Source organism: Diuraphis noxia, unplaced genomic scaffold, assembly GCF_037042655.1.
Source record: "Diuraphis noxia isolate RWA-SAM2 unplaced genomic scaffold, SU_Dnox_SAM2 contig0007, whole genome shotgun sequence".
NCBI classification, from domain to species: Eukaryota; Metazoa; Arthropoda; class Insecta; order Hemiptera; family Aphididae; genus Diuraphis; species Diuraphis noxia.
The window spans coordinates 1937095-1964075 of record NW_028301717.1 but is presented as its reverse complement, the minus strand read 5'-3'; the positions used below and the strand labels follow the sequence as shown (position 1 = coordinate 1964075).

The window sequence follows — 26981 nt, the reverse complement described above, 5'->3', positions numbered from 1 at the left end:
GCTGAGCGGCCGCGGGACATTTTATGCGCACTGTCTGTGGGGCCACACGGTGGCGGTGGTCGTCTTCGGTGCGGTGCGGTGGTTACGCGACACTCGCGACTCGGACAGTAACAACAAAGACGGACTGCGGAACAACGCGGTCGGTTAATCGAACGTCGCCAACAAACGCCCGGCCTGACAGGAAAAAATAAACGATAGCTGCTGCTAAACGGTAAACAACACCCTTCGGTGAATGGTGATATGTTTTTTTTTTTTATTTTACATTTTCCAGTCCGTACACCTTGGACGTGCTTTGGACACGTTCTTTGTTTGTATTAACGCCCGGTTCCCAGTTACACCGGTAGAGCGCGCGTTCCGCGTTGAACGAGTTCGTTCCCCGCGGGGCGCCGCGTGTTTCGATGGGTTAATCGTGGTGAGCGGTGCGCGGGGTTAAGAGATCACGGTGCGGTGTTGGCGGGCGGGACATTCGGGTCGCCGAGCGTGTCGTCCGCGGATGGTTCGGGAGGGGACGCTCGTCATTCCCTTGTCGTCGTCGTCAGCCCACCCGCCGGCAAATGTGGTCACGGTCCGCGACCACCCGCCGGCCTGCGACCACACGACGACTGTGTCGCGTATATGATATAGGTACAACACATAACAACAACAATACCTGCTATAATAGCAACAACAACACGAGTAGTAATAATAATATCACGCGGGATGGGTACGCAATCAACAATTATTATCTTTCACACGGGTATAACACGTTATGCTTAACATCCTACGTCATAATATTTATAGTTTAGACATATTTTGACAAATAATTATATAGCATAAAACTCACAATTTTGATTGATATACCTATAATACATATAATACACATATAATAGTACACAGAATAACATTTTGGGAAGGAGGGGGGTAGAAATTATAGAAATACAAATTGTACAGCGACATAATAAAACAATTTCTTTCTCCTTACTCATAATTTATTATTTTACTATTATTATGCTAAATATCAAAATTGTATGAATATCATTTGTTCAAAAATAACTATAGTAAGTTAGTAAGTATATAGGAAAATTACTAATTACTATACCAGGGAAATAATTTCGGGGGTGAAGGGTTGAACCCCAACCCCCTGAAGACGCGCCTGATGAATATTATATTCAAATACTAAGTCGTTGAGTGTAATATTGTTTTCCGTACGAAAAAATAAAAACATTAAAAACATGGCTGATTTTTTAATAAGCTTGTTTATTTATTTAATTATTTACCTAACTAAAATCGGTCGACTGTTATTTGTGAACTCGTATTATCTCTTGAACTTATTTCATAAAAAAAATATGCAATTGCATTATAGTACCATCGATGGCGTTGCATCGTATATTCGTATAGTCATCATTCTGGGGTAGTAACTTCTAAGAACTCGAATATGCGTGATAAACTGATATAATAATATTATATGTCTCTTTGCTTTTAATTACGAGCCGTTTTATATTTATATTGTATGTCGTTTTATCGTTAAAACAGAGGAGTGAGGACAACGGTGCCAATTGGAGCTCCTTAGGACTAAACTTAGGCTATGTCTCAAACAAATCGCTAAAACTTGAGCTTATAATAGACCAATGAAACTGCTATACTTTTTTTTTACAAACGTTTCCTCCATGCAAAACTTATTTACCATCGTGAACTTATTCATACACCAGCTGCTGTTCGTCCTGTTCTGTACACTTTATAATCTTTATACATACTTTCTGAAAACCCACTACTATATGCTCACAAAAAGAACTGATTCCATCACCTGAACTTTGTTGAATCATTTAAAATCATTAGGCTATCTCAATCTTTCATCCATCATAGCACCTTTCATGTAATTTGTTCGTGTCTTTTACACTGCAAATACACGTTATACTTATTGTACGCACTAGACATTTATTCTAAAATAATGATACATTTTAAATATGAAAATAAAAGTTTGTTTTTCAATGCTATATATTGCTATTTAGGAATTTATTCAAGAATTTCATTTTACTCGTTTTATTATTTATATAATATCTAAAACATCTTAATATATCGTGTAACGCTTTATTTTCTAACACAATTCTACAGTTTTCCTAGGTAATCTGGTTATATCATCTACGTATTGTTCAATGTAATTGATGATAAATAGTATAATTTACTGTACAATATAATATACCCAATAGTGAATAGTAAATGGTATGTGTTAGCTTTATAAATATTTCATTTTTACTAAGTTGTAGAGGTGTACTACAATAAAATTATGCCAAATCGGGAATAGAACAACTGCAGTCGTTCATGTATATGAGAAGAATTATATATTGCATATAAGCAGAAATGCACAATGTCATGAGCATGACATTCATATGTATAAGGTTGTTGTTGGTTGGTAGGAAGTTAATACCTATTTTTTTTTTTTTATAGTACCTACCTATTTTATTTTACCCATATAATTCACATTTCACTATATACTAGCATTACTAAATAGACAGATTGTATAATCTGTGATACTATATTATCACTGTATGTTAATCGGTATCAAGGTTTATAGATCATACTCAATAATATATTAATATAGCATAATCCATAAACCTTGACTCGGCGCTATCCCAGGATAGATTAAATCTATTTTAATCTATTGATTTATCTAATTTTATAGATTCTGTGGTACTACGACTACTACCACAAAAAAAAAAAAAGGTACTACGCAGTACGCACTACGCAATAAGTTAATACTTTAATAGGCATGTGTCATGGGACTTTGGGACATGGCCATTGGCCACACGAGTAGAAATCTTAAAACATTTCCACTTCCACGGCTTGGTTAGAGTTTTCCAAATTTCACTTGTCTTTTGTTATGGTACCTAAATTTAGAACGTCTTTGATGTTTAATTTTGCCGCCTTTTTTCATTAATGATAATACATAACAGATAAGTTGAAAGCTTAAATAGTTGAATATTTAAAAAAAATATTGTGCAACTTGGCAGTCAACTGATGGAGTAATTTTATATTTTATATTTATTTTTTTATTACTCACTGTTGTATTTAAAAAAATTTAAATATGTATTGTGATAAAGTTATTGAGTTATTAAAGGAGTTGGAACGTTCTCGTGAAGATACTATACCGCCATACAATGTACTTACTTACTATTAATCATTAATAGTTACTCCATACTTTATATTACATTATATATCATATTTTGTTTAATCTAAATTAATATACTAAATTTTATAGACGTATCAGCGTTACAATATTTATATAAATAATAATTTTTGATTTATAGAATGATGGAATCAATCAAGTGCTTTCTGAGATGAAAACTTTAGATACAGAAATTATTGAGTTCTTGTAAGTTAATACTTGATTATTTTTTATTGTGTTTCAATTGATTTAGACAATTTTAAAATTCAGACGCAAACAAAAAGATAACTTGCCATTGGATGCTATTCGTTTACGACGTGCAGCTATAGAAAGAAATAAAAGATGTTTGATGACATATATGTAAAGTTAAATTGTTAATCATTTGTTAAGATTCTCAACAAATAAGTTAAAAGTAAATATATATGTTATAGATGGACTAGACTGCAGCGATTAAAAGAAATGAGATGGGAGATAGGGGCTATTCTACCATCAGATGTAAGACAAAATCTTTCACAATCCGAGGTTTGTTTAAATTCATTATGTATTATGTTATATTTTTAAAAAAAAGATTTTTTTTTTCAGATAGAATGGTTTAATAATTATTGTAAAACTTTGGTCTCGTATATGAAGACCATAGGATCAGATACTGGACTCAATTTAACTCATGACACCAAACCTCCCAAGTCACTTTATACTGAAGTAAATATATAAAAATAATATTCTAAAGATTTTTGATTATAGGTCTTAAGGAATATATGATATACCTGTCGTAGCCACTTTGTGAATCAATCTTTTCGTGAAAAGATGACCATTTCGTGAAATGAAAACTTGTTTTTTACACTTTTTGAAATTCAAAAATATTTTATGAAAAAGTTACTCAAATTTAACATTGTGTAATTTTTTTCACAAACTGGTCGTTCACTATGTGTACTAAAATACAACATTTAACAACTTATTCTACCCCTATAGATTTAACTTAAATAATTATGTATAGTAATAAAGTTTATTTATATCATATTAATTTATTAACCAGGAAAATGAATTGTGACAATGACTGCTACATTTTAGACTACCTTTAAAACAAACACATCTTTTGGTTTGACAAGCACTTTTATAGGAACAACTTAAAAATCCCTGACCTCCAGATACAATTTGGACAGTTTTACGCAAGGTTAATTCTTAATGATCACATTATAGTTCGGTCGCCAATAGTTGATGCCTATACCATATTATAATATTTATTACATAACATATTTATTATTGTTCATCGACTATTATTATTATGCAACAAAACTGTAGACGCGATCTATGAAATCATAATAACACTAAAATTACGGTTTCCAAAATTACATTGAAATGGGCTATCTATTTGTATTTAATCAATGTCAAAACTAATAAATATCATCTATACATTTCAGATAGTCTGGTAATTGTAGTATAATAGTCGTATAGAATAATTTAGATATTACTTAAGTATTTATTGTATTATTTGACATGGGCACGAGGTTAATATGGATATAATCAAACTTGACGTTTCCGTTAAGTTGTTAGTGTAAAAGTGTTTGTCGAACCAAAATATGTGTTTGTTTTAAAGGTAGCCTAAAATGTAACATTCGTTGTCACAATTCATTTTCCTGCTCTAATAAATAAAAAATGTTCACAATACGGTTAATAAATTACACAATGTTAAATTTGAGTGACCATTTCATGAAAAAGTGATCATTTTGTGAAATATTTTTCAATTTCATTTTCAGTGTAAAAAACGTGTTTCCATTTCACGAATTGGTCATCTTTTCATAAAGAAAGTGGTTACATCATGTTAATATTAAATCAAATCAAAATATAGCACTACTATAAAATTTTACTTAAAACGTTACATAATCATTTTTATAAATTTTAATTTTGTAGAAAAAAATGTATGTATTTAAATTTTAGGTAAGAAGTTTAGTGGATGCTGGTAAATTAGAACTAGAAAGTGGAGAAGTTTTGATTTTACGAAAAAATAGTCAGTATATGTTATCAAGATCGCAAGCTGAGCCACTAATTCGTCAGGGAATTTTAGAACAAGTCAGACATTAATCATATACACAACACATTGGAATTATATACATTTGTATTAATCACCATGGTTGTATATAATAAATATTAATTCAATTAATCTTGTAAATGTTATAATATTTCAGTAAAAATGTAAATTTTAAAATATAGCTAATTTATTTTGCTTAAAACCAATTATGTATATATTTTTTAAATTTGGTATCCATTATTAGAAATCAATCATATAATCAGTGGTTTTCCAAGGGTTTTATTATTATTAAAAATATGTCTATGTATGGTTGTTTATATGATTAGAAATAAATAATACAATTATTTTTCAGTAAAATAATATACTAATAGTTAATATGTATTCCGAAAACATGAAATGTATGTGAAGTATTTATACAGGTGGTTTTGGATCCGGAAGAGTAGCTATACTTCATTCCTAAATCATAATTTGTGCACTTAGGAAGGGCTCGAGAGGCTTACCTCCAAGTTTTATCCTTAATCTTCTCCAGATTTTAACTATACAATGGCCTCTTTGTGGGAAGTTATACCAAAAACTGATAATTAATAACACATATTTATTAAAAATGACATGTCTTTTATTTTATAATTATAGTAATATTTTGTTATAAGTGAACAAATTACAGTTACATACAAATTTTAGTATTTAATTTCAGCAAACCAATCTGTATGAAATATAACGTCCAGCAGTTTCAGAATTTCTTACGATTTTTACTACCTGTAAATAAAATATAAATTCACATGAATGATTATTTATAGTGATACACTAAATGTGTACTATTTACTTTTAATGATAGTATTTGAATTACTATAATGGATAATTGTAAATTGTAAGATCACAAACATTTATAACCCTCCTATAATTTTATTTTGTTTTTACACTATTGGAACATTACTTTTTATTAATTGGCTTATGTAAAATAATATTATTTAGGATATCAGACATCAATGAACTATTTGTTTTTATCTTATAACACAAGAGAAAAATTACATATGTGCATTCAGTAGAACCAAGTTTTTGTTGTTAACTTTAGTAATAGACATAGTGTTAATTGACTAATTATAAAAACTTATTATCTACCAATTATTTAAAATTTAGAAAACTAACGCAAGAACATAGACATTGTACTTGACTTTAAGTTTTACGATAGATCAATTCACTCAATACTAAAACCTATGTTTATATTGTTGGTTCAGCTGAACGCCATGTTGCACATGAATTAGAGAGAGAAAACAATTAGTGTACTGACATCCTCTTAAGGTGTAGGATATTAGGTATCAACATTTTTATGATTGTTGTATTTAATGACAAAGTTTGTTATTCATGGTGAAAAACAAGATCATCAGTAATTTATAAAATATATTAGATATTTGTTAGTATATTTTGTCAGTTACAAAATAAATGTATTAAAAATATAAATATAAACTATTAGCAAATTAAAATATGAATCTAAAAAAGTTTTTTTTTTTTGAGATAATTAATAATTTTGAAAGCTAAGATAACTATCTTAAATATTTTGTTCAAAAAGGCCCACTTTTAAAAAATTATATTTAAATTGATTGGTTAAGTATTGTTACACTGTCTCTATTATCATACATTGTATTATACATATTATATTCAATCTTACTTGTCCTCTTTTCAAGCCAAAGTAACGGGAAACTGGATCGCCAACTTGAATTCTCATAAGCTGATTTTCCTTTAATTTGCTAATTTATTTCAGTTAAAGAAGATTACATACATGTAAATAAAATTGAAATACTAAAATGGTTTAGCAAAAATCAATACTTTAAAACTTCTCATCATAAACTACATATTAATAGATAAAAACTAGTATAATATGGCATATAACAGTAACAGTACGAGATTAGTGGAAACATGATACATTAATATTGCTATTGTAGTATCATGTTTATTTTTAAATTATAATGATTATAGACTAATGTAGAAATGAGGTACTATAACCCATCTTGAATTATTGTTAAAATTATAAAATATTTACATTTACATGTACAATTAGACTAATTTTACAAAGAAATAAAACATTTTTCTAATAATTGTTCAAGTTCAAAACTTTTAGCAGTAGTAGAACATAGTAATTGTGTAATGTATGTGGGCAGTATGGCAGCTAAACACTAAAATAAATATGTAGTTTCCATTAATAAAAAAATAGCAGCATGAAATTGATGATAACTGTAGTAACTCAATAATATACAATCAAAAGTAGGTATTCTGTCAATAAATGTGAGAACTCGGCCACTAATGGTTCTCTTTCTCGACTTTTCATGTATAAATGGAACTTATAATACTGGTAAATACAATAAATAAATATATAAATAAAATAAATACATTCAACATTTTCTTTTGTCGTAATAAGTGTATAATAGTTATTTATCCAAATGCTAAAGGAAATAAAATATTTGTAAGCTGATAATTAAAATACAATTAGTATTTATTATAAGGGAGTTGTGATGACTGACTTTATTTTTAAACTATATTGTAAGTTGGGAAACTAAAAAGATTGAGAATTGATAGTATAAGATTTTATGACACTTCTTTCTGCCTTACTCATAAAAATAAATTATGAATCAGCAAAGAGCAATAGGGCAAAATGGAAAATTCAGGCGATGGCATTAAGGCCGAAATATTTAAGATTATGCTAGTAATAAAAATGTAAAATATTTTAATGAATGTTACGTTTAACCTAGTATTTTCTACTATCTATTTTGATATTTTATTAAAAGTTAATCTACATACTTAATTCTTAAACAATATTGCAACTCGTTATACCTAGAGTCAAATACAAAAGTTGTATATTTCAAAAAAGGATACTATCTGCACAAAAGTTCTTGTTTCTCATCAGGTGTCAAAACAATGTGTTCTGGAACTAGTTCATGTTCAGTTATATTAATTAGAAGTTCAGATTCCAAAAACTGTTCCAATATGTATTTAGGAGCCATATCAACTAAAGACTTAAAACAAAAACAAAATATTTTTATCAGTTATGCTCAATGCACATTTGTTATGTTAAATAACTAAGTATTTTATTTTTTTCTAAAAAAAAATTTATTTAAATTATAAAACATTACTATCTGAAGGGTAATGTTTCTCATTATATATTCATAAGTACAACTCTTTTTTAAAATAATTAATATTAAAAAAAAAAAAAAAAAAAAAAATCATTTTGATAAATATACACATTTTTATCCTATTTTATGATATTATCACGGATTATATAAAATTGTATTATATTATTTTAAATAATCTGTGATATTATGTTAATTAGTTATATAAATATTGGTGCTAAACTGTGTTTTTTTACTGAAAATTATGTAGAAGATGATTTTTTTGAAACTTTTGATGTATCTAAATTAAAATTCTAATGAGTAGTTTCTGAGTTATTAAAATGTATTATAACGTAGAATAATAATCCTTAAAAGAAGAAAAGTAACTAAACTCAGCGAAATAAAGCGTACAACAGAACATTGGAAAAACATTGCTAATCTTAATAGAAAAGACAAAGTAATATTAACTAGACTAAGAATAGGCCATACTCACTACACACACGGCTACCTAATGAACCGAGAAGAACAAACAGAATGCGCATCATGTGGAATGTTTTGATCTGACAATCAAACACATTTTTGTCGAATGCAGACAAACTCAAGCCGCCAGAAATAAGCATAGCATCCCAGAACATCTATACGAATCACTAGGCCCGAACATAGAAACCATCACAAATACTCTAAGCTTCATCAAAGATATACAAATCGAAAATGTATTGTAAAAAATTAACCATAATATGTAATGTACTAACAAAATCATTGTAATAACTAATCTTATATAATTGTTAATTGTCAAACGTCAGCCAGTGGCCTTCGCTGCCGAGGCTTATTCTAATAAAAAAATAATCCTTAAAAATTATTTATTTTTTTAAATAAAAACTATATTTAATGTTAGACATAGTATTTATTATACTTGGTTAATTTTTACAAATTATATATATTGATAGATCAATAGTTATTTAAAATATTTTAAAAAATATATATAACTGTTTGATAATTAAAAGTAAAAAAAGGTGGGTTCCTACTTGAAAAACAAAATTTTGTATTGCAACAAGATCATACTTGAACGGTACACAACATTTCAAATGTATTTATAAATTCCAAAAATTAAAATTTTAAAATATGTATAAGCATACTCAATTTATGGTTACGCTTAAAAAATCACCCTGTATAATTTACTAAATCATTAACATGTTGTATAGTTAAGATTATTAAGAATTAAACATACTTGTTTAGCACTTGGAGTCATTCCTTGTTGAACAACAATAATAGCTCGAGTAATGGTTTCTTCTTGCATCCTCTGACAGTAAGTTTTTATAGTTTTTATACCAATTTTTGGTTCTTCAGGAAAGAAAACAAACATTTGATCTAAAATTGATAAGGAATTATTAAAATATTAGAAGTTGTACAATATGCTACTTGTTATACCTGTAGGGTCGTCATTATGTGCCACAAGGACTATTAAATCACTACGTCCTGGTCTTTTTTCACTGTAAAAATAACAATTTATAATACTTAAAAATCTATTAAGGAATATGAATAAATTGTATCTAGTTGTTGAATAAAGTATATTGAAGCTAATTTTTAAAATATTAAAATTTTAACAAACCTAGGTTTATCTCCAAATTGTTCTTTAAACTGTTCTAATGTTTGATCCAATTCATCCTGTGTGACTAAGTAACCTCTGTCATGGCAAAGCTATTATAAAACACAATTATTTATAAATTAATGATACTTTTAAATTATTGTATTCCTAATAATATTGAGTTTACAGATGCGTCATCATAAATATCTGATAAACTTACACAACAGATACTATTTTTAACCTAAATATTGTATTACATCTCTTTTCTATACTGTTTTAATGTTAGTTTCTTTATTTCATAGAACCTCCTGTACAAGTTAAAACCATAGTTTCTCTCTATGTTATATTTACCTAAAATTGCTAAAACTGTATGTTGAATAATAATAATATTATGTTTAATATCAATATCAAGTCAGGGCTGTCATACTATCAATTATGCATTGTAAAAATATTCCGATTCTATTATATTATTGATCTATATAATTCTTTGAAAAATCAAAATGCATTTGAATATGATATGTAGGCTATCAATAATACAATCTTGTATGCCCAAACCCATGTAAATGTATACAACCTACTCCAAATTTTGAGCGTTTATGGTGATTGGCTATAGAAGAAAATAAAACGCAATCAGAGACTCATTGATCTGTTACATTCTTATATAATAGTAACATGCAATTCATTGGCAACAAAAATATTTAAGTAATAACTATTGATTTACATAAATTATAAAAGACATTGTTAAATCTATCCCAATTTCTTAAATATTTCATTAAAAAAGTAATAGGTATCTAATAAGTTTCTGTATGATAACAGTTAAGTTATGTTTAAATCAATGTTTCATAATATAAATCAGGTGTAATAGTAATGCTAAATAGTTTAATTATTTAAAAACAATGTGAAATACAATAATGAAATCAATTTCATTTAAAATATTAGATTATGGGTTATTCAGTAATTGGGCAACAAATTGACTGAAAGAATGAAATCAATTAATTTATTAATATTATGTTGACTTAGGTAAAGCAAGTGAAAACATTTTTCCAAAGTGTTAAAAATTTGATTTTTGGTAACCGAGTAACCTCAATTTTAAAGGATACGAATTACACAGAAGTAACCATTTAATCCATCAACTGGACAATTCAGACCGTTTATGACCTTCTAAGGCCAGTTCTTATAATGTCTGGTTAAGTGTCCGTGTCCGTGTCCGTTAACGGTTAACTGGACATTGTAAGAATCAGCCTTAGTCTACATAATTATATTAGTGTAAATATAAAATTAGGTTTGGTGTTTATCTTACTTGCATAACCGTTTTTCGAATACGCCACAGTTTGTACGACTCACATTCGTCATCCATAATTGAAATTTTTAAACGCAAACTAAAGTTTAACGCTGTCACTACTCGGCACTCGCTGTGTCGCCTATGTCTATAATCTTTATATATCCGACAGCTGCCGGGTCCACGGTCTTAGGAGTAAAGTTAGGACTTAGAATAAAGGCCCAACCATGATAAAAAAATGAGCATGCGCGATAGATGTTGATGATAACAATATAACAATGATAAATTGATAATGCGATGATCTCATAGATCACCATAGATCATGGATATACGTCTTATTGTACCACGGTTTAAGATGGAATTATCCTAAACCGTGTATTGTACCGTCTACGGTTAAACTTCGATTACGCTTAATCAGCTGATAACAGATATATAACCGTGCAAATTCGGCCGATTAAACTCCGGTTAACTTTAATCAGAGACGGTACAACTAGTCCTTGCCATAGACATATAAAACAACTAGATAGCCGACTGTATATTACATTCCCATAAGAACGTTGAAGTCGGGCCGCCACAAGGTTAATAGAAAATTAAAAAAAAAATTAACCTTGGGGCCGCCATATGCCAACAGGGCAATGTTTACATGATATCTCAATAGATAAGATACCTATATTGATAAGTGATAATAAATAATAATTCAAATAATGAAAAAACGAATTTCTTTTCATATTCTATAGTCAAAATGTCAAATACAAATTAATTGCACAAAGTAGTAATAAGTACATAATATACTACAGTACAAAATATATTTATATTAAATTTGTTATCATTAATAAATATTCTTATCAACCATGCGATTTTGTAAACATTGCCCTGTTGGCATTATGGCGGTTTTATAATATGTCTAATGTCTATGTTGTTCACAAATCTGATAATCTGACATCTGTTAGTATGGTACAACTATGGTAGTCCGGAACTACTGGAAGTTACTTACTGTTTAACTAGTTAAAATACCAATCTTTATTCTTTATATTTGATGATTTCAAATTCATTCAATTGTATGCATATTGTGTTGTTCTTAAAAATGTAAAATGGTGTTAGAATCTTGTTCTGTCAAAAGATTACTGCTGTTAATAATTTTCATTGGAGGGTAAATATATTTTGATCTGTTTATAAGTTTTTGATAAAACCAAATTTAATTTTAGCTCTTTTTACTTTATTTCATAACTGTAGTTTACAGTGTTTTCTATTTGTCGTCACTCATTTTTCCTTAATAATAATCATTGTCTTATTTATAAATTATTCAAAAATTTGTAAAACAAACAATTATTTATTTTTAGAATTACGCTTCTAATATTTATAAAAATTACATCTTCAAGTACATTGTCTGGTCTAAATGCTACTATTGCAACGGAGGCGTCCGAAGGTGTAAAAGATCATAAAAATTCTTCAAATAAATGTTGGTTGCGAGAAGAAAATACAATTCTAGAGGAGTGTCATTTGTGTTCAGACAAACTTGAATGCATTAATGCAAGTTATGTTGAAACTATTGAATGCAAAATTTCTGGATTAACATATAGAAAGTATGTTTAAATTATAATTAATCAATTTCAAATCAAGGCTATATGTTAAGTCCAACATTCTAAATTTAACTTAAACTAAAAATATGTGTACACAATTAGTTGCAAAGTCTCAACTTACAAGTTAATCATAGTATCCTAAAATCTCCCAACAAATCAACCATCATATTCTTCACTGATAATATTATTTTTACTTACAAAAGATTAAAGTAAAATATTTATTAAACATATAAAATAATATTAATTGTGGTGTTATCTTCCAAATATATATTGCACTCTAGTCATTAGTATATCATATTTAGTTATGAACATTAATAATCATTAAATTTTTTTAATTTTTAGTTGCAACAAGCCAACCATTCAAACGTCAGAAAAAGAATTTTGGTTATTCCAAGGCTCACAATTTGTTATTGCTGTAATTAGTTTATCTGTTATACAATACAAAAAAAAACATTTTCATAAAAAGTTTATGAAAAGAATACAAAAACAATTAGATTCCGTTGTATAGTAGTATATATGGTACATCACATATTGTACAAATAAAAAAATTAATCAGTTTTTCCATAAAATATAATGTCTTCTTTATTTGTTAATATTATTGATTTGGATAAAACCAATGGACATATTTTATGTTCACTACAAACATCAATTGTTTTATTTGTTTGCCAATACATCAAAGCTCCAGTTATTCTTGTGGTATCCAAAAACATAGAAGACAAACACAATAAATTCAAATTCTCCATCAATGATTTAAGTTATACAGTTATATTAGAAAATGATTTACCTAGACCAGCAGCATACTGTTTATTGCCAGTATTTCAAAGTAACAATGGATATTATTGTACTGCTGGATTTTGTTCTTCGTTACGAATGGTACCTATATATTTACTTCATAGTAGATGGTAAAACTTGTGTATATATTTTTTATTGTTTAATACATATATATATATTTTTAGCTTATTAAGAGTATTCAAAAAGACTGGATTTGGCTGCTTGGTTTTAGACAAAGTTGTTTATCTGCTTGTGCTGAAGTTTCATCATGGACAAAATATTGTGAAGTCCAATTGCAGGCATCAATAAATACATTTTTCAGTGATCAAACCTCCGATGAAAATGCCACATATGAAATTCCAATACAACTTGCTCGATTTGAATGTCATCTATCTCAGCCACTGCAAATACACAACATTAATAAGCGTTTAAATGAAAAATCACTCCATCCAACTCAAAGATTTGCAGATGAAGACAATCCAACTCTTTCAGATGTACTTATACTACCAAATATATATATTGCTTATAAATTGCTTGGGGAAAATACAATGAATACATTTTTACCTTTAACGTTAAAATGGTACAAATCTGTTTTGGAACGTTTAGACATTGGTAGTTATCTAGAATGTATAATTTTTGATAGAGTTAAATTGCCAAAAAATCTAATTTTGCCTGAAGTTCCATTTCATTCATTATATAAATGTGATTTACGACGCTATAATCCACGAGCAAAAACATATGTTAAGCAAAATGTACTAGAAATAATCCAGGCATTTGATACCATAAATATTAACATAAATTTGAGCTCTAATAATTTGTGTCCTATTGACTGGGAAGAATTACCGCACGAGGTTCGTCCATCTGGTGGAGATATACCCGATAAAAGACTAATCAGAAAAACACAACAATTGGAAAATCTTATTCAATCTACATTAAATGTATGAAAAATTTATATTGTTAATTGCCGAAATACTTATTGTTTATTTTTTATATAGATTATTAAAGATGGTGACATAGTAGTGGATTTTTGTTGTGGCAGTGGACATTTAGGAATTGTAATTGCTTATCTTGTACCAAACCTAACAGTAATATTGGTTGACAATAAAGAAGAGTCTTTACGGAGAGCAAGAAAGCGTGTTGAAAAGTTGGATCTAAAAAACATAATGATTGTGCATTCTAATTTAGACTATTTTAAAGCAAATTTCCAGGTAGAATTTTTTTACTTTTTATTTTAAGTTTAATAATCCAAATTTAACATTTGCTAGGTAGGTTTATGTTTGCATGGATGTGGTGTTGCTACAGATTTGGTATTAGAAAAGTGTCTACAACAAAATGCAGCATTTGTGATATGTCCTTGTTGTTATGGAGGAGTCCAAGTGAGTCCAGATAACTTTAAAAATTTACATGTGTTATACTTATAAATATGTAATAATTTTTTATAGGATAATCATATTTTGGAGTATCCAAGAAGTCAAGCATTGAGACTAGCTAATTTCTCATTTGAAGATTACTTAGTACTATGCCATTGTGCAGATCAAACACATTTTGATCCAAATTGTACAAAAACACAACAAGGTTATACATGCATGGCGGCAGTAGATAAAGATCGGGCATCCAGAGCAATAGAAGTTGGATATAAAGTGACACTTTCAAAATTGGAACCACCTACATGTACACCAAAAAACAATATGCTCATTGGAATTCCATCATAGAAATAAACGCAGCATTAAAATAACATTTTTAACATATAGAAACAACATTGTATATTTTATAACTCATCTGGTACATTATATCATAACATAACATTTATCTTTCTAAAATCAAAGTTTAATAGTTCTTTAATGAACAATGGTAACAACATAATATTTCAAATTTATGAACAAATAACATACATTCTTAAATTATATATAAATTGTATTATTTTAAGTGTTGTTCATATTAAAATTAATTAAAAACAATAAATAATTAAATTAAATAATTAACAACAAAATAAAAAATAAAAAGTTAAATGGATTGATCAGGGTAAATGGAGATCAATGTTTAGCAGAATTCAAAGATATTTTCATATAAGTTGTGGTCAATATTAATTATTATGACACATTATGTTGGTGAATATTAAACTATTGTATCTTAATTTTCAAATTTTACAGAATTGCGGGCAGTACGTGTCCACACTTAGGTATATAGTTTTTAATTATTATTTTTTTTGGTAAATATTCTTCAGTATGATGTAGTCTATGCATCACATCAGAGTCAAAATCTTGTAAATGTTTATCCAATTCATATTGTACTTCTAAATATCTTTCTGAATTATTAAACTTGCCATCTCCTAAAACAAACACATTTAAATGTACAAAATGATTACAATTATTTTTATTGATGTTAAAATTTAAAAAAAAAATACTACATATTCTATATTTTTTTTTTCATCTAGGATTTAATTTGAAGAATTAGGAGCTATCTATACTATATCCTAGTTTATGTGTATGCGTTTTTGATTGTTTAAAAAAAAAGAAAACATAATTTAAAAAAAATTATAAATTAACAAAAACACAAAACGCCAATTTTGGTAAATAGCTGCTTATAACTTTAGCTCCTTCTTTTTGAGCTAACCACTTACTTATTACACTTTACATAGTCAAATAAATTATTTAGTTAGTTTACCAGGGAGTAATGTCAAATATCCGTCTTTGGTTGCTATAACCATTGGTAATATTTGTTCACATCCTTCAATACTTCTTGTGCAAGCAAAATTTGTTAATTTTGTAAATGATGTAAACTGTCTTAATCTTAACAGTTCATAATATTGAGGAGTCACAAGTTTTTCATCACCATTAAAAAATTGTGATAACATTTCATCTGGTGTATTCCACTAAATATAAAAATAAATATAATATGTGAGACTATGATAAAGCATTTCTATAAAATATTAATAATAAACTAATTGGTATTTGGTATTCACCGTCATTTGAGATGTTTCTACACCATCAGGACTAGCATTAACTGAAGATTCAATAAAAGCAAGAAAAAATTTTGTATCAAATTTTGTCTTCAAAAGTGGAGGTGTTAACCAGTTACTCCACAAATGTAATGCACTAACATCTGGATAACAACTATTTTCATTACATAAGTTGATAAAGTTGGATGCATTTTTCTGAACTAATTTTCTCCATTTGTCAATGCTATCAATTTCTAAATGATTAACAGTTGCACAATTCTCAGGTTTGCTGCAGTTCACTTTTTTACACAACAGTATACCACTTTCTTCAAATGTTTCTCTGATAGCAGTTACTCTTAGTGATAGGCATTTTGGAATAGAACCTTGTTCATTATCAGATACAAATTTAATAGCTGGGCTACCTAAAACAAATAATATTATAAATTGATTTTGAGTAAATACCAACTACTAAAAAGATGATAAATAAGCCATACCGCTGTAGCCCATTATATTCACATTTAAATTAGAATTTGTACAATCTGGAATTATGTCTGTCCATTCCGGAGATGAATCCGATTTTTCTGTAGTTCCTCCTGGAAAGACTGTATAATTGGGTAAGTAAGAATTGATTGCACTTCTTTTAATGCACAGTATTTTGAACGAATCCCGACAAACATTCTTCATATTGGAAGATTTTGTCAGCAGTATAACACTAGAAGCTTCTCGCCAAAAACTCATATTTAAATTTAATAGCTTAAAAAAATTTAAGTTAGATCATTATGGTGAAAATAGATTTAATTTGCATGTTTAAATAGCCGTCCTTTTCAAACTCGATTGTACTTGAACATAAATATAAAATATTAATATAAAAATAATTATGATTTTTTAATGGTTTTTTGATGCATAAGTTATCATCAGTTCATAATACTCGTGTCTCGTATTCTATACACAACAGAATTACGATTTTACGAGGTGGTTGGTCAACTATAATAATAGATACGTCCTCTTAAGTGCAAGTTACCATAATAATGTAATTACTGTCTTATGCTATTAATTATTATCAATATCTAAGAGGATTATGGATATCTATTATTTTGTTTGTATACTGATAATAACTAGAATAAAAACATAGGTAAATACATAGACCTTATACCACAGAACCTTATACTCTTATACCTTAGTATAAGGTCTATGGGTAAATAGTAGTTGGTAGTGGGGAATGTACCTTGATAAGATTTTTTTTTGTCTTCCAACCAATAAAAAACAGCCAAATAGTTGATAGCAAAATGTTGATTGTGAAAGGAATAGAAAATTGTATAGGTACTCAAATTATTACTATTTTGGGGATATTACTAATTAATTATTGCGTCGTTTTTTAAAAAATCGTAAATTTTCATAATTTTGTAACCAGTCAATAAGCTCGTACATCAGCAGTAAGTATATTAATAGTTTGTGTACAGATTGTAATTAATTATATTTTTTTTATTTAATACCTAATTTATTCCTGCAAGGTGCCAAAATATGGACATTAGTCTCACGGATCCTTGGATTACACTAACCATTAAAGCGCCAAACCAACAAATCAATGATCATACAATAAAATGTAAATTGGACTGGTCAGTAGCAAAACTCAAAGGGTACATTCATGAAACTTATCCAAACAAACCAGTATGACGTGTTTTATATTTTTTTTTTTTTTTTTTTATTAATAGAATCAAGTCCGCGGCTACTATGGCCATTGGACGAACATTATATTTACAAAATTATACATAGTAATACATTTTTATGTAGAGATACAATATATAAAGGAGAGAAAACAATGAAACATTACGTTAACTTATTGTATTAGATTTTGTTAAGAAGTCCTGTGATGCGGAGAAATTCCAGGGTAGTTGTGAGATTGCTCTGCTCGGGACTGAGTAATTCAGAGAGCTGGTCCGGAAGGTTCAAATCTCTCCTCGCTTTTTCGTAGCATCTGCAATCCCTGAGGAGGTGTTTGACGGTAAGAGGGGAGCCACAGACGGTACAATCAGGGGGTTCTTCCCTCTTCATGAGGTGTTGGTGGGTTATATGGGTATGTCCAATCCTGAGGCGAGTAATGACTGTCTGGTGTTTCCTGGATATGTTTGCAGGGAACGGCCAAGGGTATGTGGTTCTTTTGATTTCATGTAATTTGGTTGTCTGTTCTGCCCATTTTTTTCCCCATTGGTCATGTACATCTTTAGCAATGATTCTCTTAACGTCTTGGTATGTAAAATTCAAGGACATGAAAGAGTTATTGGCTAGGTGGGCGAGTTTGGCGGCCTTGTCAGCGAGTTCATTGCCTTCAATATTACAATGGCCGGGGATCCACATGTAGGAAATTTGTTTACCGGTAAGTGTAGCGGTGGAATGTGCATTGTGGATTTTTTTTGCTATGTCAGTTGGTTTCCATTGGTTCTGGATACTCGTGAGAGTAGAAAGTGAGTCACTTAGAATAATGATCTGATCAGCTTCAACTTTATGCGTTGCATATTCGATGGCTTTGAGAATGGCTAGTGTTTCGGCGGTGTAAATAGAGCACTTGTTTGATAGTTTCCATTGCATTTGTGTATTCCCGTGAATGATAGCCATTTCGACACGATTTACCATGACCGATGCGTCCATGTATATGAATGCGTGTTGCAGTTTAGATGACAGTATTTCCATGAATAGATTTCTGTAATGAGTGGTACTTGTAGATTTCTTGGGAAGTTGGTGAAGGTCCAGGTTGATGTTCATCGAAATTAGCCATGGTGGGGAGATGTTCATTTCAGTTGTCAGAATTTTGTCTAGATCGTATTTTTTGTATATGTCGAAAATGTGTTTGGGGGAGGAGTGGAGACCTTGGGGGGCGCGAGCCATTCTTGCTGCGATTTTGAGTGTTCGTTCTGACAATATGATGCCCAAAGGTGGAATGCCAGCAATGCTAAGGATGCTACTGATGGGGCTTGATCGGAAAGCACCTATGGATAGTCGGACCCCCTCGTTGTGTACCGATTCAAGCATTCTGAGGTGAGTGGGTTTGGCGGTAGATATTAGAGGGGCTCCGTAATCTATTTTGGAAAGGATAAGTGATTTGTGGATCTTTAGTAGCATTTGTGTTTGTGCTCCCCATGCTGTGTGGGATAGTGTTTTGATTAGATTAATTCTTGAAAGACAGGATTTTTTTATTTGTTGTTTTATATTTTATTTTGTTGTTTATTAAGATGTAGTCAAAGGGAAACTACTTAAGTTTACTAAATTAAATCGTTTTACTTTTTTGCTAGAAAACAGAGGACCAAAGACTAATATACTCTGGTCAGCTCTTAACTGACGGTGTTATTCTAAAAGACGTTTTGAGACCATATGACGAAGATGGACAACTCAATCGTACTGTTCATTTAGTTTGTTCATCTTCGTCTTGTTGTGTTCCACTTAAAGGTAAATAATTACATTTAAACTAATTTATATTTATCATTTTATTACATTATCTGATAAATAATTTAGATGATATCATAATTTAATATAAATATTCATTCACTAATTTATTTACTTAATTTATATCATTTTAAACACTAACTAATTTGGCTAACAGTACTTAAAATACATAAAAAACATAACATGAAATAATACAAAAATAAATATTAAAAATTTGGTTCGGGTTTTAGAAAGTTAACTTCTTTCCATACGTAACCTTAGCACTCAAATCATGCATTTTATATTTTATCTGTGATGTCAAATGGTGGGCTCTTGGATTTAAATTTCAGCTTATGTTCCATTTGATCCAATCAAATAACTAATGTATCTCTAATGAATTAATATATGTTATCATACAATATATTATGTTTGTTGGTTAGTTAACCAATATGCTTTATGTCATTTATAGTTGGATTAATTTAATTTAAAATGTTTGTACTAAATCCAGTATTCTATCCTTCCAGTGTGTCAGCTGTTAGGTTTCTTTAATTATTTAATTTTTTTAGATGACATATTATTTGTTTTTTATTATTTATAGAAAAAATTAAAAGTGAGGAAAGTGTTAATGAAATTAATGGCAAATGCCCTAAGTCGAATGAAGTTAACTACGGTGCTAGTACTTCTGGAATTAGTACCTCTGCAGATACTAATCAAGGAGCTCGCCAAGAAGCTAGTACCTCTTCAAACAATAAACAAGAAAATAAACCAATCCAAAGTCAAACCAAAACTAATAGAAATGTTAACCATATTCCATTGACACCTGAACAACTAGCACTTGAGCAAGTATTGTGGGTGAATAAAATGTATGCTGTACAAATGGCAGAATATTGGCAATCGTAAGTAATTAAATTTTTACCAATTCATTATTATTATTGTTTCTAAACAATTAAATGTTTTTTTATAGGGTTGCGTCAAGTTTAGGTGCTCCTACACAATTGACTACTCCAACTGTTGAAAATGAATCACCTTCTCAAGATTTACCAAATAATAATAGTAATTGAAATTTATAAAAATAAATTAAAATTTGAAAAACTGTATGCATATTAAAGATTTGATACTTACTTATTTTAATATCAGATAACAACAATCAACCAGCAGACCAAAACCTACCCGCTAATAATGCAAATATAAATATACAAGATGCTGGACCCAATCAAGATTGGTTAGATTGGTTATATGTATCCAGCAGAGTATTTATTTTCATAAGTGTTCTATACTTCTACTCATCACCTGGCCGTTTTATTGTTGTTGCTGGCTTTGCGCTTATTTTATATTTGTAAGTTTAACATTTATTTTTAAATTGTAAATAAAGTTTTTACTCAGAATAACATGATATAATATTATATAATATGTTGGTTTTTTTTTTTATTATTATTTAAGAAACTTGGTGAGAACCATTAGTTTAGACAGTTGTATATTGGGTTATTTGAATTGTTAAATTGACCTAATAAAAATATTACATGACATTATATAATCTTTCTCAATTATTTTCAGGTATCAAAGTGGAATTTTAAGACACATTAATGAGCATAATAGAAGGAGGTTTCAACCTGAACCACAAGAACAGCATGTCGATGACAACAGGAACTCATCACAAGTACAGAATGGAAATACTGAAGACATTGCAGTAAGACAAAATGAACGTTTAATAACTACGTTATGGACAGTAGTTAGTACATTTTTTACTTCTCTCATACCCCAACAACCAGATATAATATAAGTTTTAAATAAATCATATGTAAAAAAATTAACATATTAAATAAATATGTATATTTACTATTGTATTGATATTGATCTAATTGTATTCTTTATTCTGTTATATTGTTAAGTTTTATTATAATTTATTATTGTATTTGGGGTGATTAAACAATAATACTATGTTACTATGTAATATGTATTATATTATTTAGGGACACATCATGTTTTTCTATAAATAAAAAGTAAGAAGCACTTAGATATTTTATCTGTAATTTATACTATTCCATAAACAAAATTAAAGGCTACACATATAAACATATTTTTTAATAATTACTCAAAATGTATGTTAGTAGATACTTTGTATTAATTATCTATACAGTTTAGAATACTTTTATGCTATTAAAATACTAATTAAATACAATAAAACACTTATATTACCAATAAAATACAATTTATAAATATTATGCTGCATTACTTTTGAAATATGCATTACATTTACAGCAATTTATAATCAAAATTTATATATTTATTAACCATAGGTAATTTAGTAATTATCATCTTTTCATAAAAATAAACCATATCTCACTAACAATTGGCATAATTAACAAAAAATTGTTCCTTCTTCTTTTTTGACCAATTTAATGATAAGATGGGTTATTCCTTTACAGTTTATATACCTGTAGAATCTGGTATGTCAACTATTTAGTATTGTTCTCAGTTTATACTCGACTTTAAAATCATACTCTTTACTCAAGTTAAAAACCATATTTGGTAACAGTTAATCAACCTCTGTTTGTCACTGTTCACATGCCTAGTAAGAATGCCCCTACGCACATTTTCATGACCAATAACTGTTCTTAATTTAAATACAGTGTAAATTATGTTATTTACCAAATAAATCATTATGGTCAACAATTCAAATTATTGATATCATTTCACAAATCACAGTAGACAATTAACAATACAAGCATATTTAATCTACTTTAATTTTTTTAACGTCTTAAGCCATTTTAAGGTTTAAAATATCCCCCTCCTCCACTGGTTACCCTAGCCATGGATAGACTAGCACTGTAGCTAGTATTTTTGTGATAGAAGAACAAATAAGTGGGTTACACGTTATTTAAATAGTTTCTAGCGCATTTTTTTTCAGTTTTCAGCTCCAACAAATTTTTTTCCGTGTCAGTAATTTTCCAAATAGTTTTGATGCATGACAGTAAGCAATTAAAAAATGTTACAATACTTACCAACCAAAAAGCTTCTATAAGCAAGATAACTGTCTTTAGTTATTGTAAGACAATATTATTATGTAACACAATTAAATAATAAAAAATTGTTCTGGTTAACATAAATAAAAGTTTGGTGTTAAGCCCATAAATTTTCCTGTCAGGTGGCTATGGCATTGTAAATTGTATTATTGTCCATGTTATATTAGACGAGTACTTAACCAACATATAAAATACAGAAATATCATCTAATGATATGAAATTATATTAATAAAAAATCCATACAAAACACTAAAATACATCTTAAATAGTTAAATTTATAAACTAATGAGTAGTGTTATATAAAATTAAAATTCTATCATTTCTTCGTCTTTATGAATAATTTCTAATGGTGGATACGAAACAACAAATCTTTGGGATACAACCATCATTATGGTATATTGATTGAAATCATCTTCAAATAAAACTTCATATCCATCATAACTTGTTTTAGGAGGAGCTTTCACTAGAGCTTTGAAGAAACAAGTAGTCTGAGGATACATTGCTAAAACTATACAACAATAATAATAGAATTAATAAATTATGTCAATATTTAATTATATAATATTAAGCGATGAATTGAAATGGTTTTTAAGAGACCTTCAACTACGAATATACAATATATTTTTACTATATTTATCAATTTAGTTTGTTACCTGTCATAAAATTTAAAAAATATTGCTATAACAATAAAAGTATACTAACCAAATTGATTGCATGGAAAAAGTGCGTCTGGACAAGTGACTGGATCAGCTCTCATTAGTGGTAATGGCTTCACATATATTTTTTCTAATGTAAAATTACGATTAGTTTCTTTCACGTCAATATCTTCCACTTCATATCTTCCATTTTTAAATGCGACTGCTTCTGCCACAATCCATCGCTCTTCTCCAGATTGTTTAACAAGTGCTGCCACCAAATCCCCACTCTATAATTTATGTAAGCAATACAAATTATTTTCACACAACATACTTTACATACTTTTGCAACATATGAAGGTAGTGGTTCAATAGCACCACACAATGGAGGTGGTTGTTCATCATGTCTTGGAAACCACACTGGCATCCGTGTAGCTGTTACTTGTAATAATTTAAGAAATGTCGAACTTCTTTGAGACTGCAGAAGTGACTAAATATACAAATAATCTTTTAAAACTGATTTAATTTTGATATTATCATGTACCCACTTTGATATTTTGATGACGTATGTTTCGTATTTCATGTATTATATCTAACATTCTTCTAATTGTTTCTTCTTCTCTTACAGTTTCCAGATCAGCTGATTCATAAAAGCTGGTTAAAGATTTCTATATATAAAACAAAACATACAACTTTCAATAAAATATTTTTATTATTAGTTTCGTGACTTACTTGAGATTCAGGATCAATCGTGCCTTTTTTAATAACTTGTTCTTGAGTATCATTAATTATATCAATCACAGCTTCAGTAGATAACTTGGTTGGTGGCAGATTAAATAGCATCTTGAATAATTTCACTAAAAGGGTCTAAAAATAAATACTCAATTTTAATTAGTGTTATAACAACTGTACAAGTGTATACTAATGCAGTTTTTAAAAATGCAAAGGTAAAATATAACACAATATAATATTATGGAATATTGTTATTCGTTTTATTGATTTTCATTCATATTTTTCAGTTATTAATATTGATCATCATGCTAGATTTTGATAAGATACATTACACTATGTAATATGTATTATATATTTTTACAAAAATATTACCTGTTCATTAGAATTTTCTTTACCCGCAACAGTTGTATCAATTATTGATTTTGGCATTGCCATACTTTGTTTCTGAAATTATTTTGACAATATATAAGTATTTAATTTATCATAATTATTATTTATGATAAATGTAATAAGTTTATATAATATTGGAAAAACTTTTAAGGCATAGGATATTCTATCTAGTGAGCTAAATAGAAGTTCTAATGTCCGTGACAAAATAATTCAACGGTCTTTTAGTTTTACAAATTAAGGGTAATTTAGGTCTTAATGGATTTGATATATTTTATATATAACCCACAAGTCATGGGCCAGTGGTTCATTGCCCATTATGTTACCATATCAGTATGCTACTGATCCTAACAGAATATTAATGTTTTTTAGATGGTTTTCTTGGAAAAGTAGAAATAAAAAATAAAAAATAAGTAAACAAAAACATAATTTAAAACCATTTAAAAATAATTATTGATTAGTGCGGCTAAAATAATAATTTTTTAAGTGCAACAGTTTTAAATCAAAATAATATTGTAAAATAAATATTATGAAATAAAGATTAAAGTATGTTAAACTAGAAGTCTTGTATTTTAAAGAAAAATGTTAATATTAGAAGTATTTCTTTTTTCCCTTTGACCAATGCATATTATCCTTTTTTAAATTATTTTTTTGTAATCTTAGAGTTAAATCTATAATATCTATTAAAATACAGTTCTTAGCCTTGATATTTTTATAATTTTTTAATTGAAGTATTTATTAAATACACACTATCAATGTATACTCAGAGTTAGAATTGAGAGTGGAAGGATGACAGGGTTCCTCTTCTTAAAAAAAAAGTATTTATGTGTACCGCTTATAATTATATCATGATCAATAAGATATTAAAACCTACGAATTACAAACATGCGTCAATACATCCTTCCTAATTTTTCTAGATTCAATCATTGTCGATACTTTAAAAAAACATTTTTAATTAGATTAAATTTATACAGTTAACTAAAGACCTATATTAGCTTCATTATGTTAGTTGATTTAAATTAGGTAAATAGGTACTACAAGCCATATACCTAGGTAGGTTTGAAAGATTGAAATTAGTTAGATCTAAATATTTAAATTGTTCAAATGGAAACAGTACTCACCAAACAGTTTTAAAATAATGGTTTAATTTATTTACTTTTTTGAATTTATAATGGTAAGCTTGTTGTGTAGCTTAATAGTACAAACGAACGAGTGGAGTTTGTCACAACATTAACAAATAACAAATATTAATTGAAAATTAGACTATGTTGTCAAAATTTATTGAAATAATTAGTTAATCTCGGTAGTCCGTACCCGTAATCACGATGCATATAATACAATTAATACCACAATACCACATAAATAATAAATTATATATTATATTATAAGGTCCTGCCGCAGTTGGTAGAGTATCAACTGATAAGCGCCTGTTCCGTATCCTATTATATTATTACTCTGAGGTATCCAGTATATCTTAATTCGTGATATAAACATATTATTAATTTATAAATGTTTATATAATAACACGGTTGATATATAATTTCTGACAATACCACAAAATAAATATGGTAAATTATTACTATGTTTTGAAAATTGTTGATTCTTTATTAAACGGTATTTAGTGCAAGAATTGTCCGCTAGGAGCGCTAATAAGAAGACCGATTTTGGTCTTATGCTATTTATGGTTTACGGTAACTATTGTCTATTGTAATATGTTATAATGTCGGTATATTTAATCCAACATTTTTTTTTACGTGTTTCTATTTTTTGTTAGTTTTACTTTAATACATTTTTTTAATCCAAAAATTACAATATGTTCAGTGGTGACAGTGGTGTATATAAGGGAGGATTAGTGGACTGTAGCCCCACTCAAAATTACGGTAATTACTTATATAATTTTTTTTTTTACGTCGATAGCTTTGCCCTATCCTTCACTACTACATAACCTCATCAACGGACGACGTCCAACACAATTGATCACTTGCTATAGTTTAGTAGTTTTTATTTATTATAGCCCACCCCAAAAATTTTTCCTGTATCGGTACGCCACATGAATATGTTATTTAAATATGTGAAATTTGACTTATCAACATTCAAAGTTTGTACTGTGAGATGTTCAATTTCCTTGTAATATTAATGTTATAGTTCATATAGTATTATTATTATACTGTGTCAGATTTCTTATTAGTTAAAGGAACAACTTTTAAACTTTTCTAGGTGTGAAAAAAAAAAGTTGATGACAAATATGAAAAATGTTTTTGAAAAATAATTTTTAAGTTTCTTACTAAGATCGACTAAAGGTAAAGTTATTTTAATTATGTTTATTATTTGAAATACTGAATAATGATTAACAAAATTTTTATCA

The 26981-nt window shown here is 28.4% G+C and overlaps 7 protein-coding genes across 11 annotated transcripts; 4 read left to right on the top strand and 3 right to left on the bottom strand.

Annotated features, from left to right (window-relative positions):
- Window positions 1-70: 70 nt before the first annotated feature.
- Window positions 71-5374, top strand: LOC149054390 (DNA replication complex GINS protein PSF1-like). Of its 3 annotated transcripts, none has more exons than XM_089230368.1 (6): window positions 71-211; window positions 3285-3349; window positions 3413-3502; window positions 3574-3664; window positions 3725-3841; window positions 5078-5374. In XM_089230368.1, the coding sequence occupies exons 2-6, from the start codon at window positions 3315-3317 to the stop codon at window positions 5219-5221; spliced, it is 477 nt and encodes a 158-aa protein (XP_089086494.1). In that variant the 5' UTR covers window positions 71-211; window positions 3285-3314; the 3' UTR covers window positions 5222-5374. The 3 variants fall into 3 exon arrangements, with proteins under 3 accessions (XP_089086494.1, XP_089086493.1, XP_089086495.1); XM_089230367.1 differs by lacking the exon at window positions 71-211 and adding an exon at window positions 2740-3136; XM_089230369.1 differs by lacking the exon at window positions 71-211 and adding an exon at window positions 2742-2999.
- A 388-nt stretch (window positions 5375-5762) lies between these two features.
- LOC149054389 (DNA-directed RNA polymerases I, II, and III subunit RPABC1) lies at window positions 5763-11521 on the bottom strand. The gene is made up of 7 exons (XM_089230366.1): window positions 11155-11521; window positions 9879-9967; window positions 9698-9759; window positions 9498-9637; window positions 8037-8176; window positions 6835-6913; window positions 5763-5924 (listed from the first exon to the last, which is right to left on the bottom strand). The coding sequence occupies exons 1-7, from the start codon at window positions 11209-11211 to the stop codon at window positions 5859-5861; spliced, it is 633 nt and encodes a 210-aa protein (XP_089086492.1). The 5' UTR covers window positions 11212-11521; the 3' UTR covers window positions 5763-5858.
- A 519-nt stretch (window positions 11522-12040) lies between these two features.
- On the top strand, window positions 12041-13221 carry LOC107164721 (protein JTB-like). The gene is made up of 3 exons (XM_015512645.2): window positions 12041-12283; window positions 12474-12716; window positions 13056-13221. The coding sequence occupies exons 1-3, from the start codon at window positions 12225-12227 to the stop codon at window positions 13219-13221; spliced, it is 468 nt and encodes a 155-aa protein (XP_015368131.1). The 5' UTR covers window positions 12041-12224.
- A 65-nt stretch (window positions 13222-13286) lies between these two features.
- LOC149054388 (glutathione S-transferase C-terminal domain-containing protein homolog) lies at window positions 13287-15241 on the top strand. The gene is made up of 5 exons (XM_089230357.1): window positions 13287-13586; window positions 13670-14422; window positions 14480-14692; window positions 14750-14860; window positions 14927-15241. Exons 1-5 carry the CDS (start codon window positions 13287-13289, stop codon window positions 15194-15196), a joined length of 1647 nt encoding a protein of 548 aa, XP_089086483.1. The 3' UTR covers window positions 15197-15241.
- Window positions 15242-15479: 238 nt separating this feature from the next.
- Window positions 15480-17481, bottom strand: LOC149054387 (acyl-coenzyme A diphosphatase NUDT19-like). Its single transcript, XM_089230362.1, has 4 exons — window positions 16917-17481; window positions 16447-16844; window positions 16149-16356; window positions 15480-15813 (listed from the first exon to the last, which is right to left on the bottom strand). The coding sequence occupies exons 1-4, from the start codon at window positions 17158-17160 to the stop codon at window positions 15629-15631; spliced, it is 1035 nt and encodes a 344-aa protein (XP_089086488.1). The 5' UTR covers window positions 17161-17481; the 3' UTR covers window positions 15480-15628.
- Window positions 16899-21687, top strand: LOC149054386 (homocysteine-responsive endoplasmic reticulum-resident ubiquitin-like domain member 2 protein). Of its 2 annotated transcripts, none has more exons than XM_089230361.1 (7): window positions 16899-17036; window positions 17934-18090; window positions 19710-19863; window positions 20438-20735; window positions 20804-20892; window positions 20977-21175; window positions 21394-21687. In XM_089230361.1, the coding sequence occupies exons 2-7, from the start codon at window positions 17944-17946 to the stop codon at window positions 21617-21619; spliced, it is 1113 nt and encodes a 370-aa protein (XP_089086487.1). In that variant the 5' UTR covers window positions 16899-17036; window positions 17934-17943; the 3' UTR covers window positions 21620-21687. The 2 variants fall into 2 exon arrangements, with proteins under 2 accessions (XP_089086487.1, XP_089086485.1); XM_089230359.1 differs by lacking the exon at window positions 16899-17036 and adding an exon at window positions 17697-17855.
- LOC149054385 (SAGA-associated factor 29-like) lies at window positions 21394-26046 on the bottom strand. Of its 2 annotated transcripts, none has more exons than XM_089230364.1 (7): window positions 25773-26046; window positions 24602-24673; window positions 24230-24364; window positions 24046-24165; window positions 23841-23987; window positions 23565-23787; window positions 21394-23370 (listed from the first exon to the last, which is right to left on the bottom strand). In XM_089230364.1, the coding sequence occupies exons 2-7, from the start codon at window positions 24662-24664 to the stop codon at window positions 23168-23170; spliced, it is 891 nt and encodes a 296-aa protein (XP_089086490.1). In that variant the 5' UTR covers window positions 24665-24673; window positions 25773-26046; the 3' UTR covers window positions 21394-23167. The 2 variants fall into 2 exon arrangements, with proteins under 2 accessions (XP_089086490.1, XP_089086489.1); XM_089230363.1 differs by having other exon boundaries at window positions 25738-26042.
- Window positions 26047-26981: the final 935 nt, after the last annotated feature.

Coding starts and splice junctions, on each gene's coding strand:
- LOC149054385 (XM_089230364.1), bottom strand. CDS start 24,664: ATGGCAATGCCAAAATCAATAATTGATACAACTGTTGCGGGTAAAGAA. Junction 24,365..24,601: donor AAGAAAATTCTAATGAACAG/GTAATATTTTTG, acceptor ATTTATTTTTAG/ACCCTTTTAGTGAAATTATT. Junction 23,988..24,045: donor TACGTCATCAAAATATCAAA/GTGGGTACATGA, acceptor TTGTATATTTAG/TCACTTCTGCAGTCTCAAAG.
- LOC107164721 (XM_015512645.2), top strand. CDS start 12,225: ATGGTGTTAGAATCTTGTTCTGTCAAAAGATTACTGCTGTTAATAATT. Junction 12,284..12,473: donor TTAATAATTTTCATTGGAGG/GTAAATATATTT, acceptor ATTTATTTTTAG/AATTACGCTTCTAATATTTA. Junction 12,717..13,055: donor TCTGGATTAACATATAGAAA/GTATGTTTAAAT, acceptor TTTAATTTTTAG/TTGCAACAAGCCAACCATTC.
- LOC149054390 (XM_089230367.1), top strand. CDS start 3,062: ATGTATTGTGATAAAGTTATTGAGTTATTAAAGGAGTTGGAACGTTCT. Junction 3,137..3,284: donor ATACTATACCGCCATACAAT/GTACTTACTTAC, acceptor TTTGATTTATAG/AATGATGGAATCAATCAAGT. Junction 3,350..3,412: donor ACAGAAATTATTGAGTTCTT/GTAAGTTAATAC, acceptor TTTAAAATTCAG/ACGCAAACAAAAAGATAACT.
- LOC149054388 (XM_089230357.1), top strand. CDS start 13,287: ATGTCTTCTTTATTTGTTAATATTATTGATTTGGATAAAACCAATGGA. Junction 13,587..13,669: donor TTTGTTCTTCGTTACGAATG/GTACCTATATAT, acceptor ATATATTTTTAG/CTTATTAAGAGTATTCAAAA. Junction 14,423..14,479: donor TTATTCAATCTACATTAAAT/GTATGAAAAATT, acceptor TTTTTTATATAG/ATTATTAAAGATGGTGACAT.
- LOC149054389 (XM_089230366.1), bottom strand. CDS start 11,211: ATGGATGACGAATGTGAGTCGTACAAACTGTGGCGTATTCGAAAAACG. Junction 9,638..9,697: donor ACATAATGACGACCCTACAG/GTATAACAAGTA, acceptor TATCAATTTTAG/ATCAAATGTTTGTTTTCTTT. Junction 8,177..9,497: donor TGACTCCAAGTGCTAAACAA/GTATGTTTAATT, acceptor TTTTGTTTTAAG/TCTTTAGTTGATATGGCTCC.
- LOC149054386 (XM_089230361.1), top strand. CDS start 17,944: ATGGACATTAGTCTCACGGATCCTTGGATTACACTAACCATTAAAGCG. Junction 20,893..20,976: donor AGATTTACCAAATAATAATA/GTAATTGAAATT, acceptor TTTTAATATCAG/ATAACAACAATCAACCAGCA. Junction 21,176..21,393: donor TTTGCGCTTATTTTATATTT/GTAAGTTTAACA, acceptor AATTATTTTCAG/GTATCAAAGTGGAATTTTAA.
- LOC149054387 (XM_089230362.1), bottom strand. CDS start 17,160: ATGAGTTTTTGGCGAGAAGCTTCTAGTGTTATACTGCTGACAAAATCT. Junction 16,845..16,916: donor GAATATAATGGGCTACAGCG/GTATGGCTTATT, acceptor TATTTGTTTTAG/GTAGCCCAGCTATTAAATTT. Junction 16,357..16,446: donor TAGAAACATCTCAAATGACG/GTGAATACCAAA, acceptor TTTTATATTTAG/TGGAATACACCAGATGAAAT.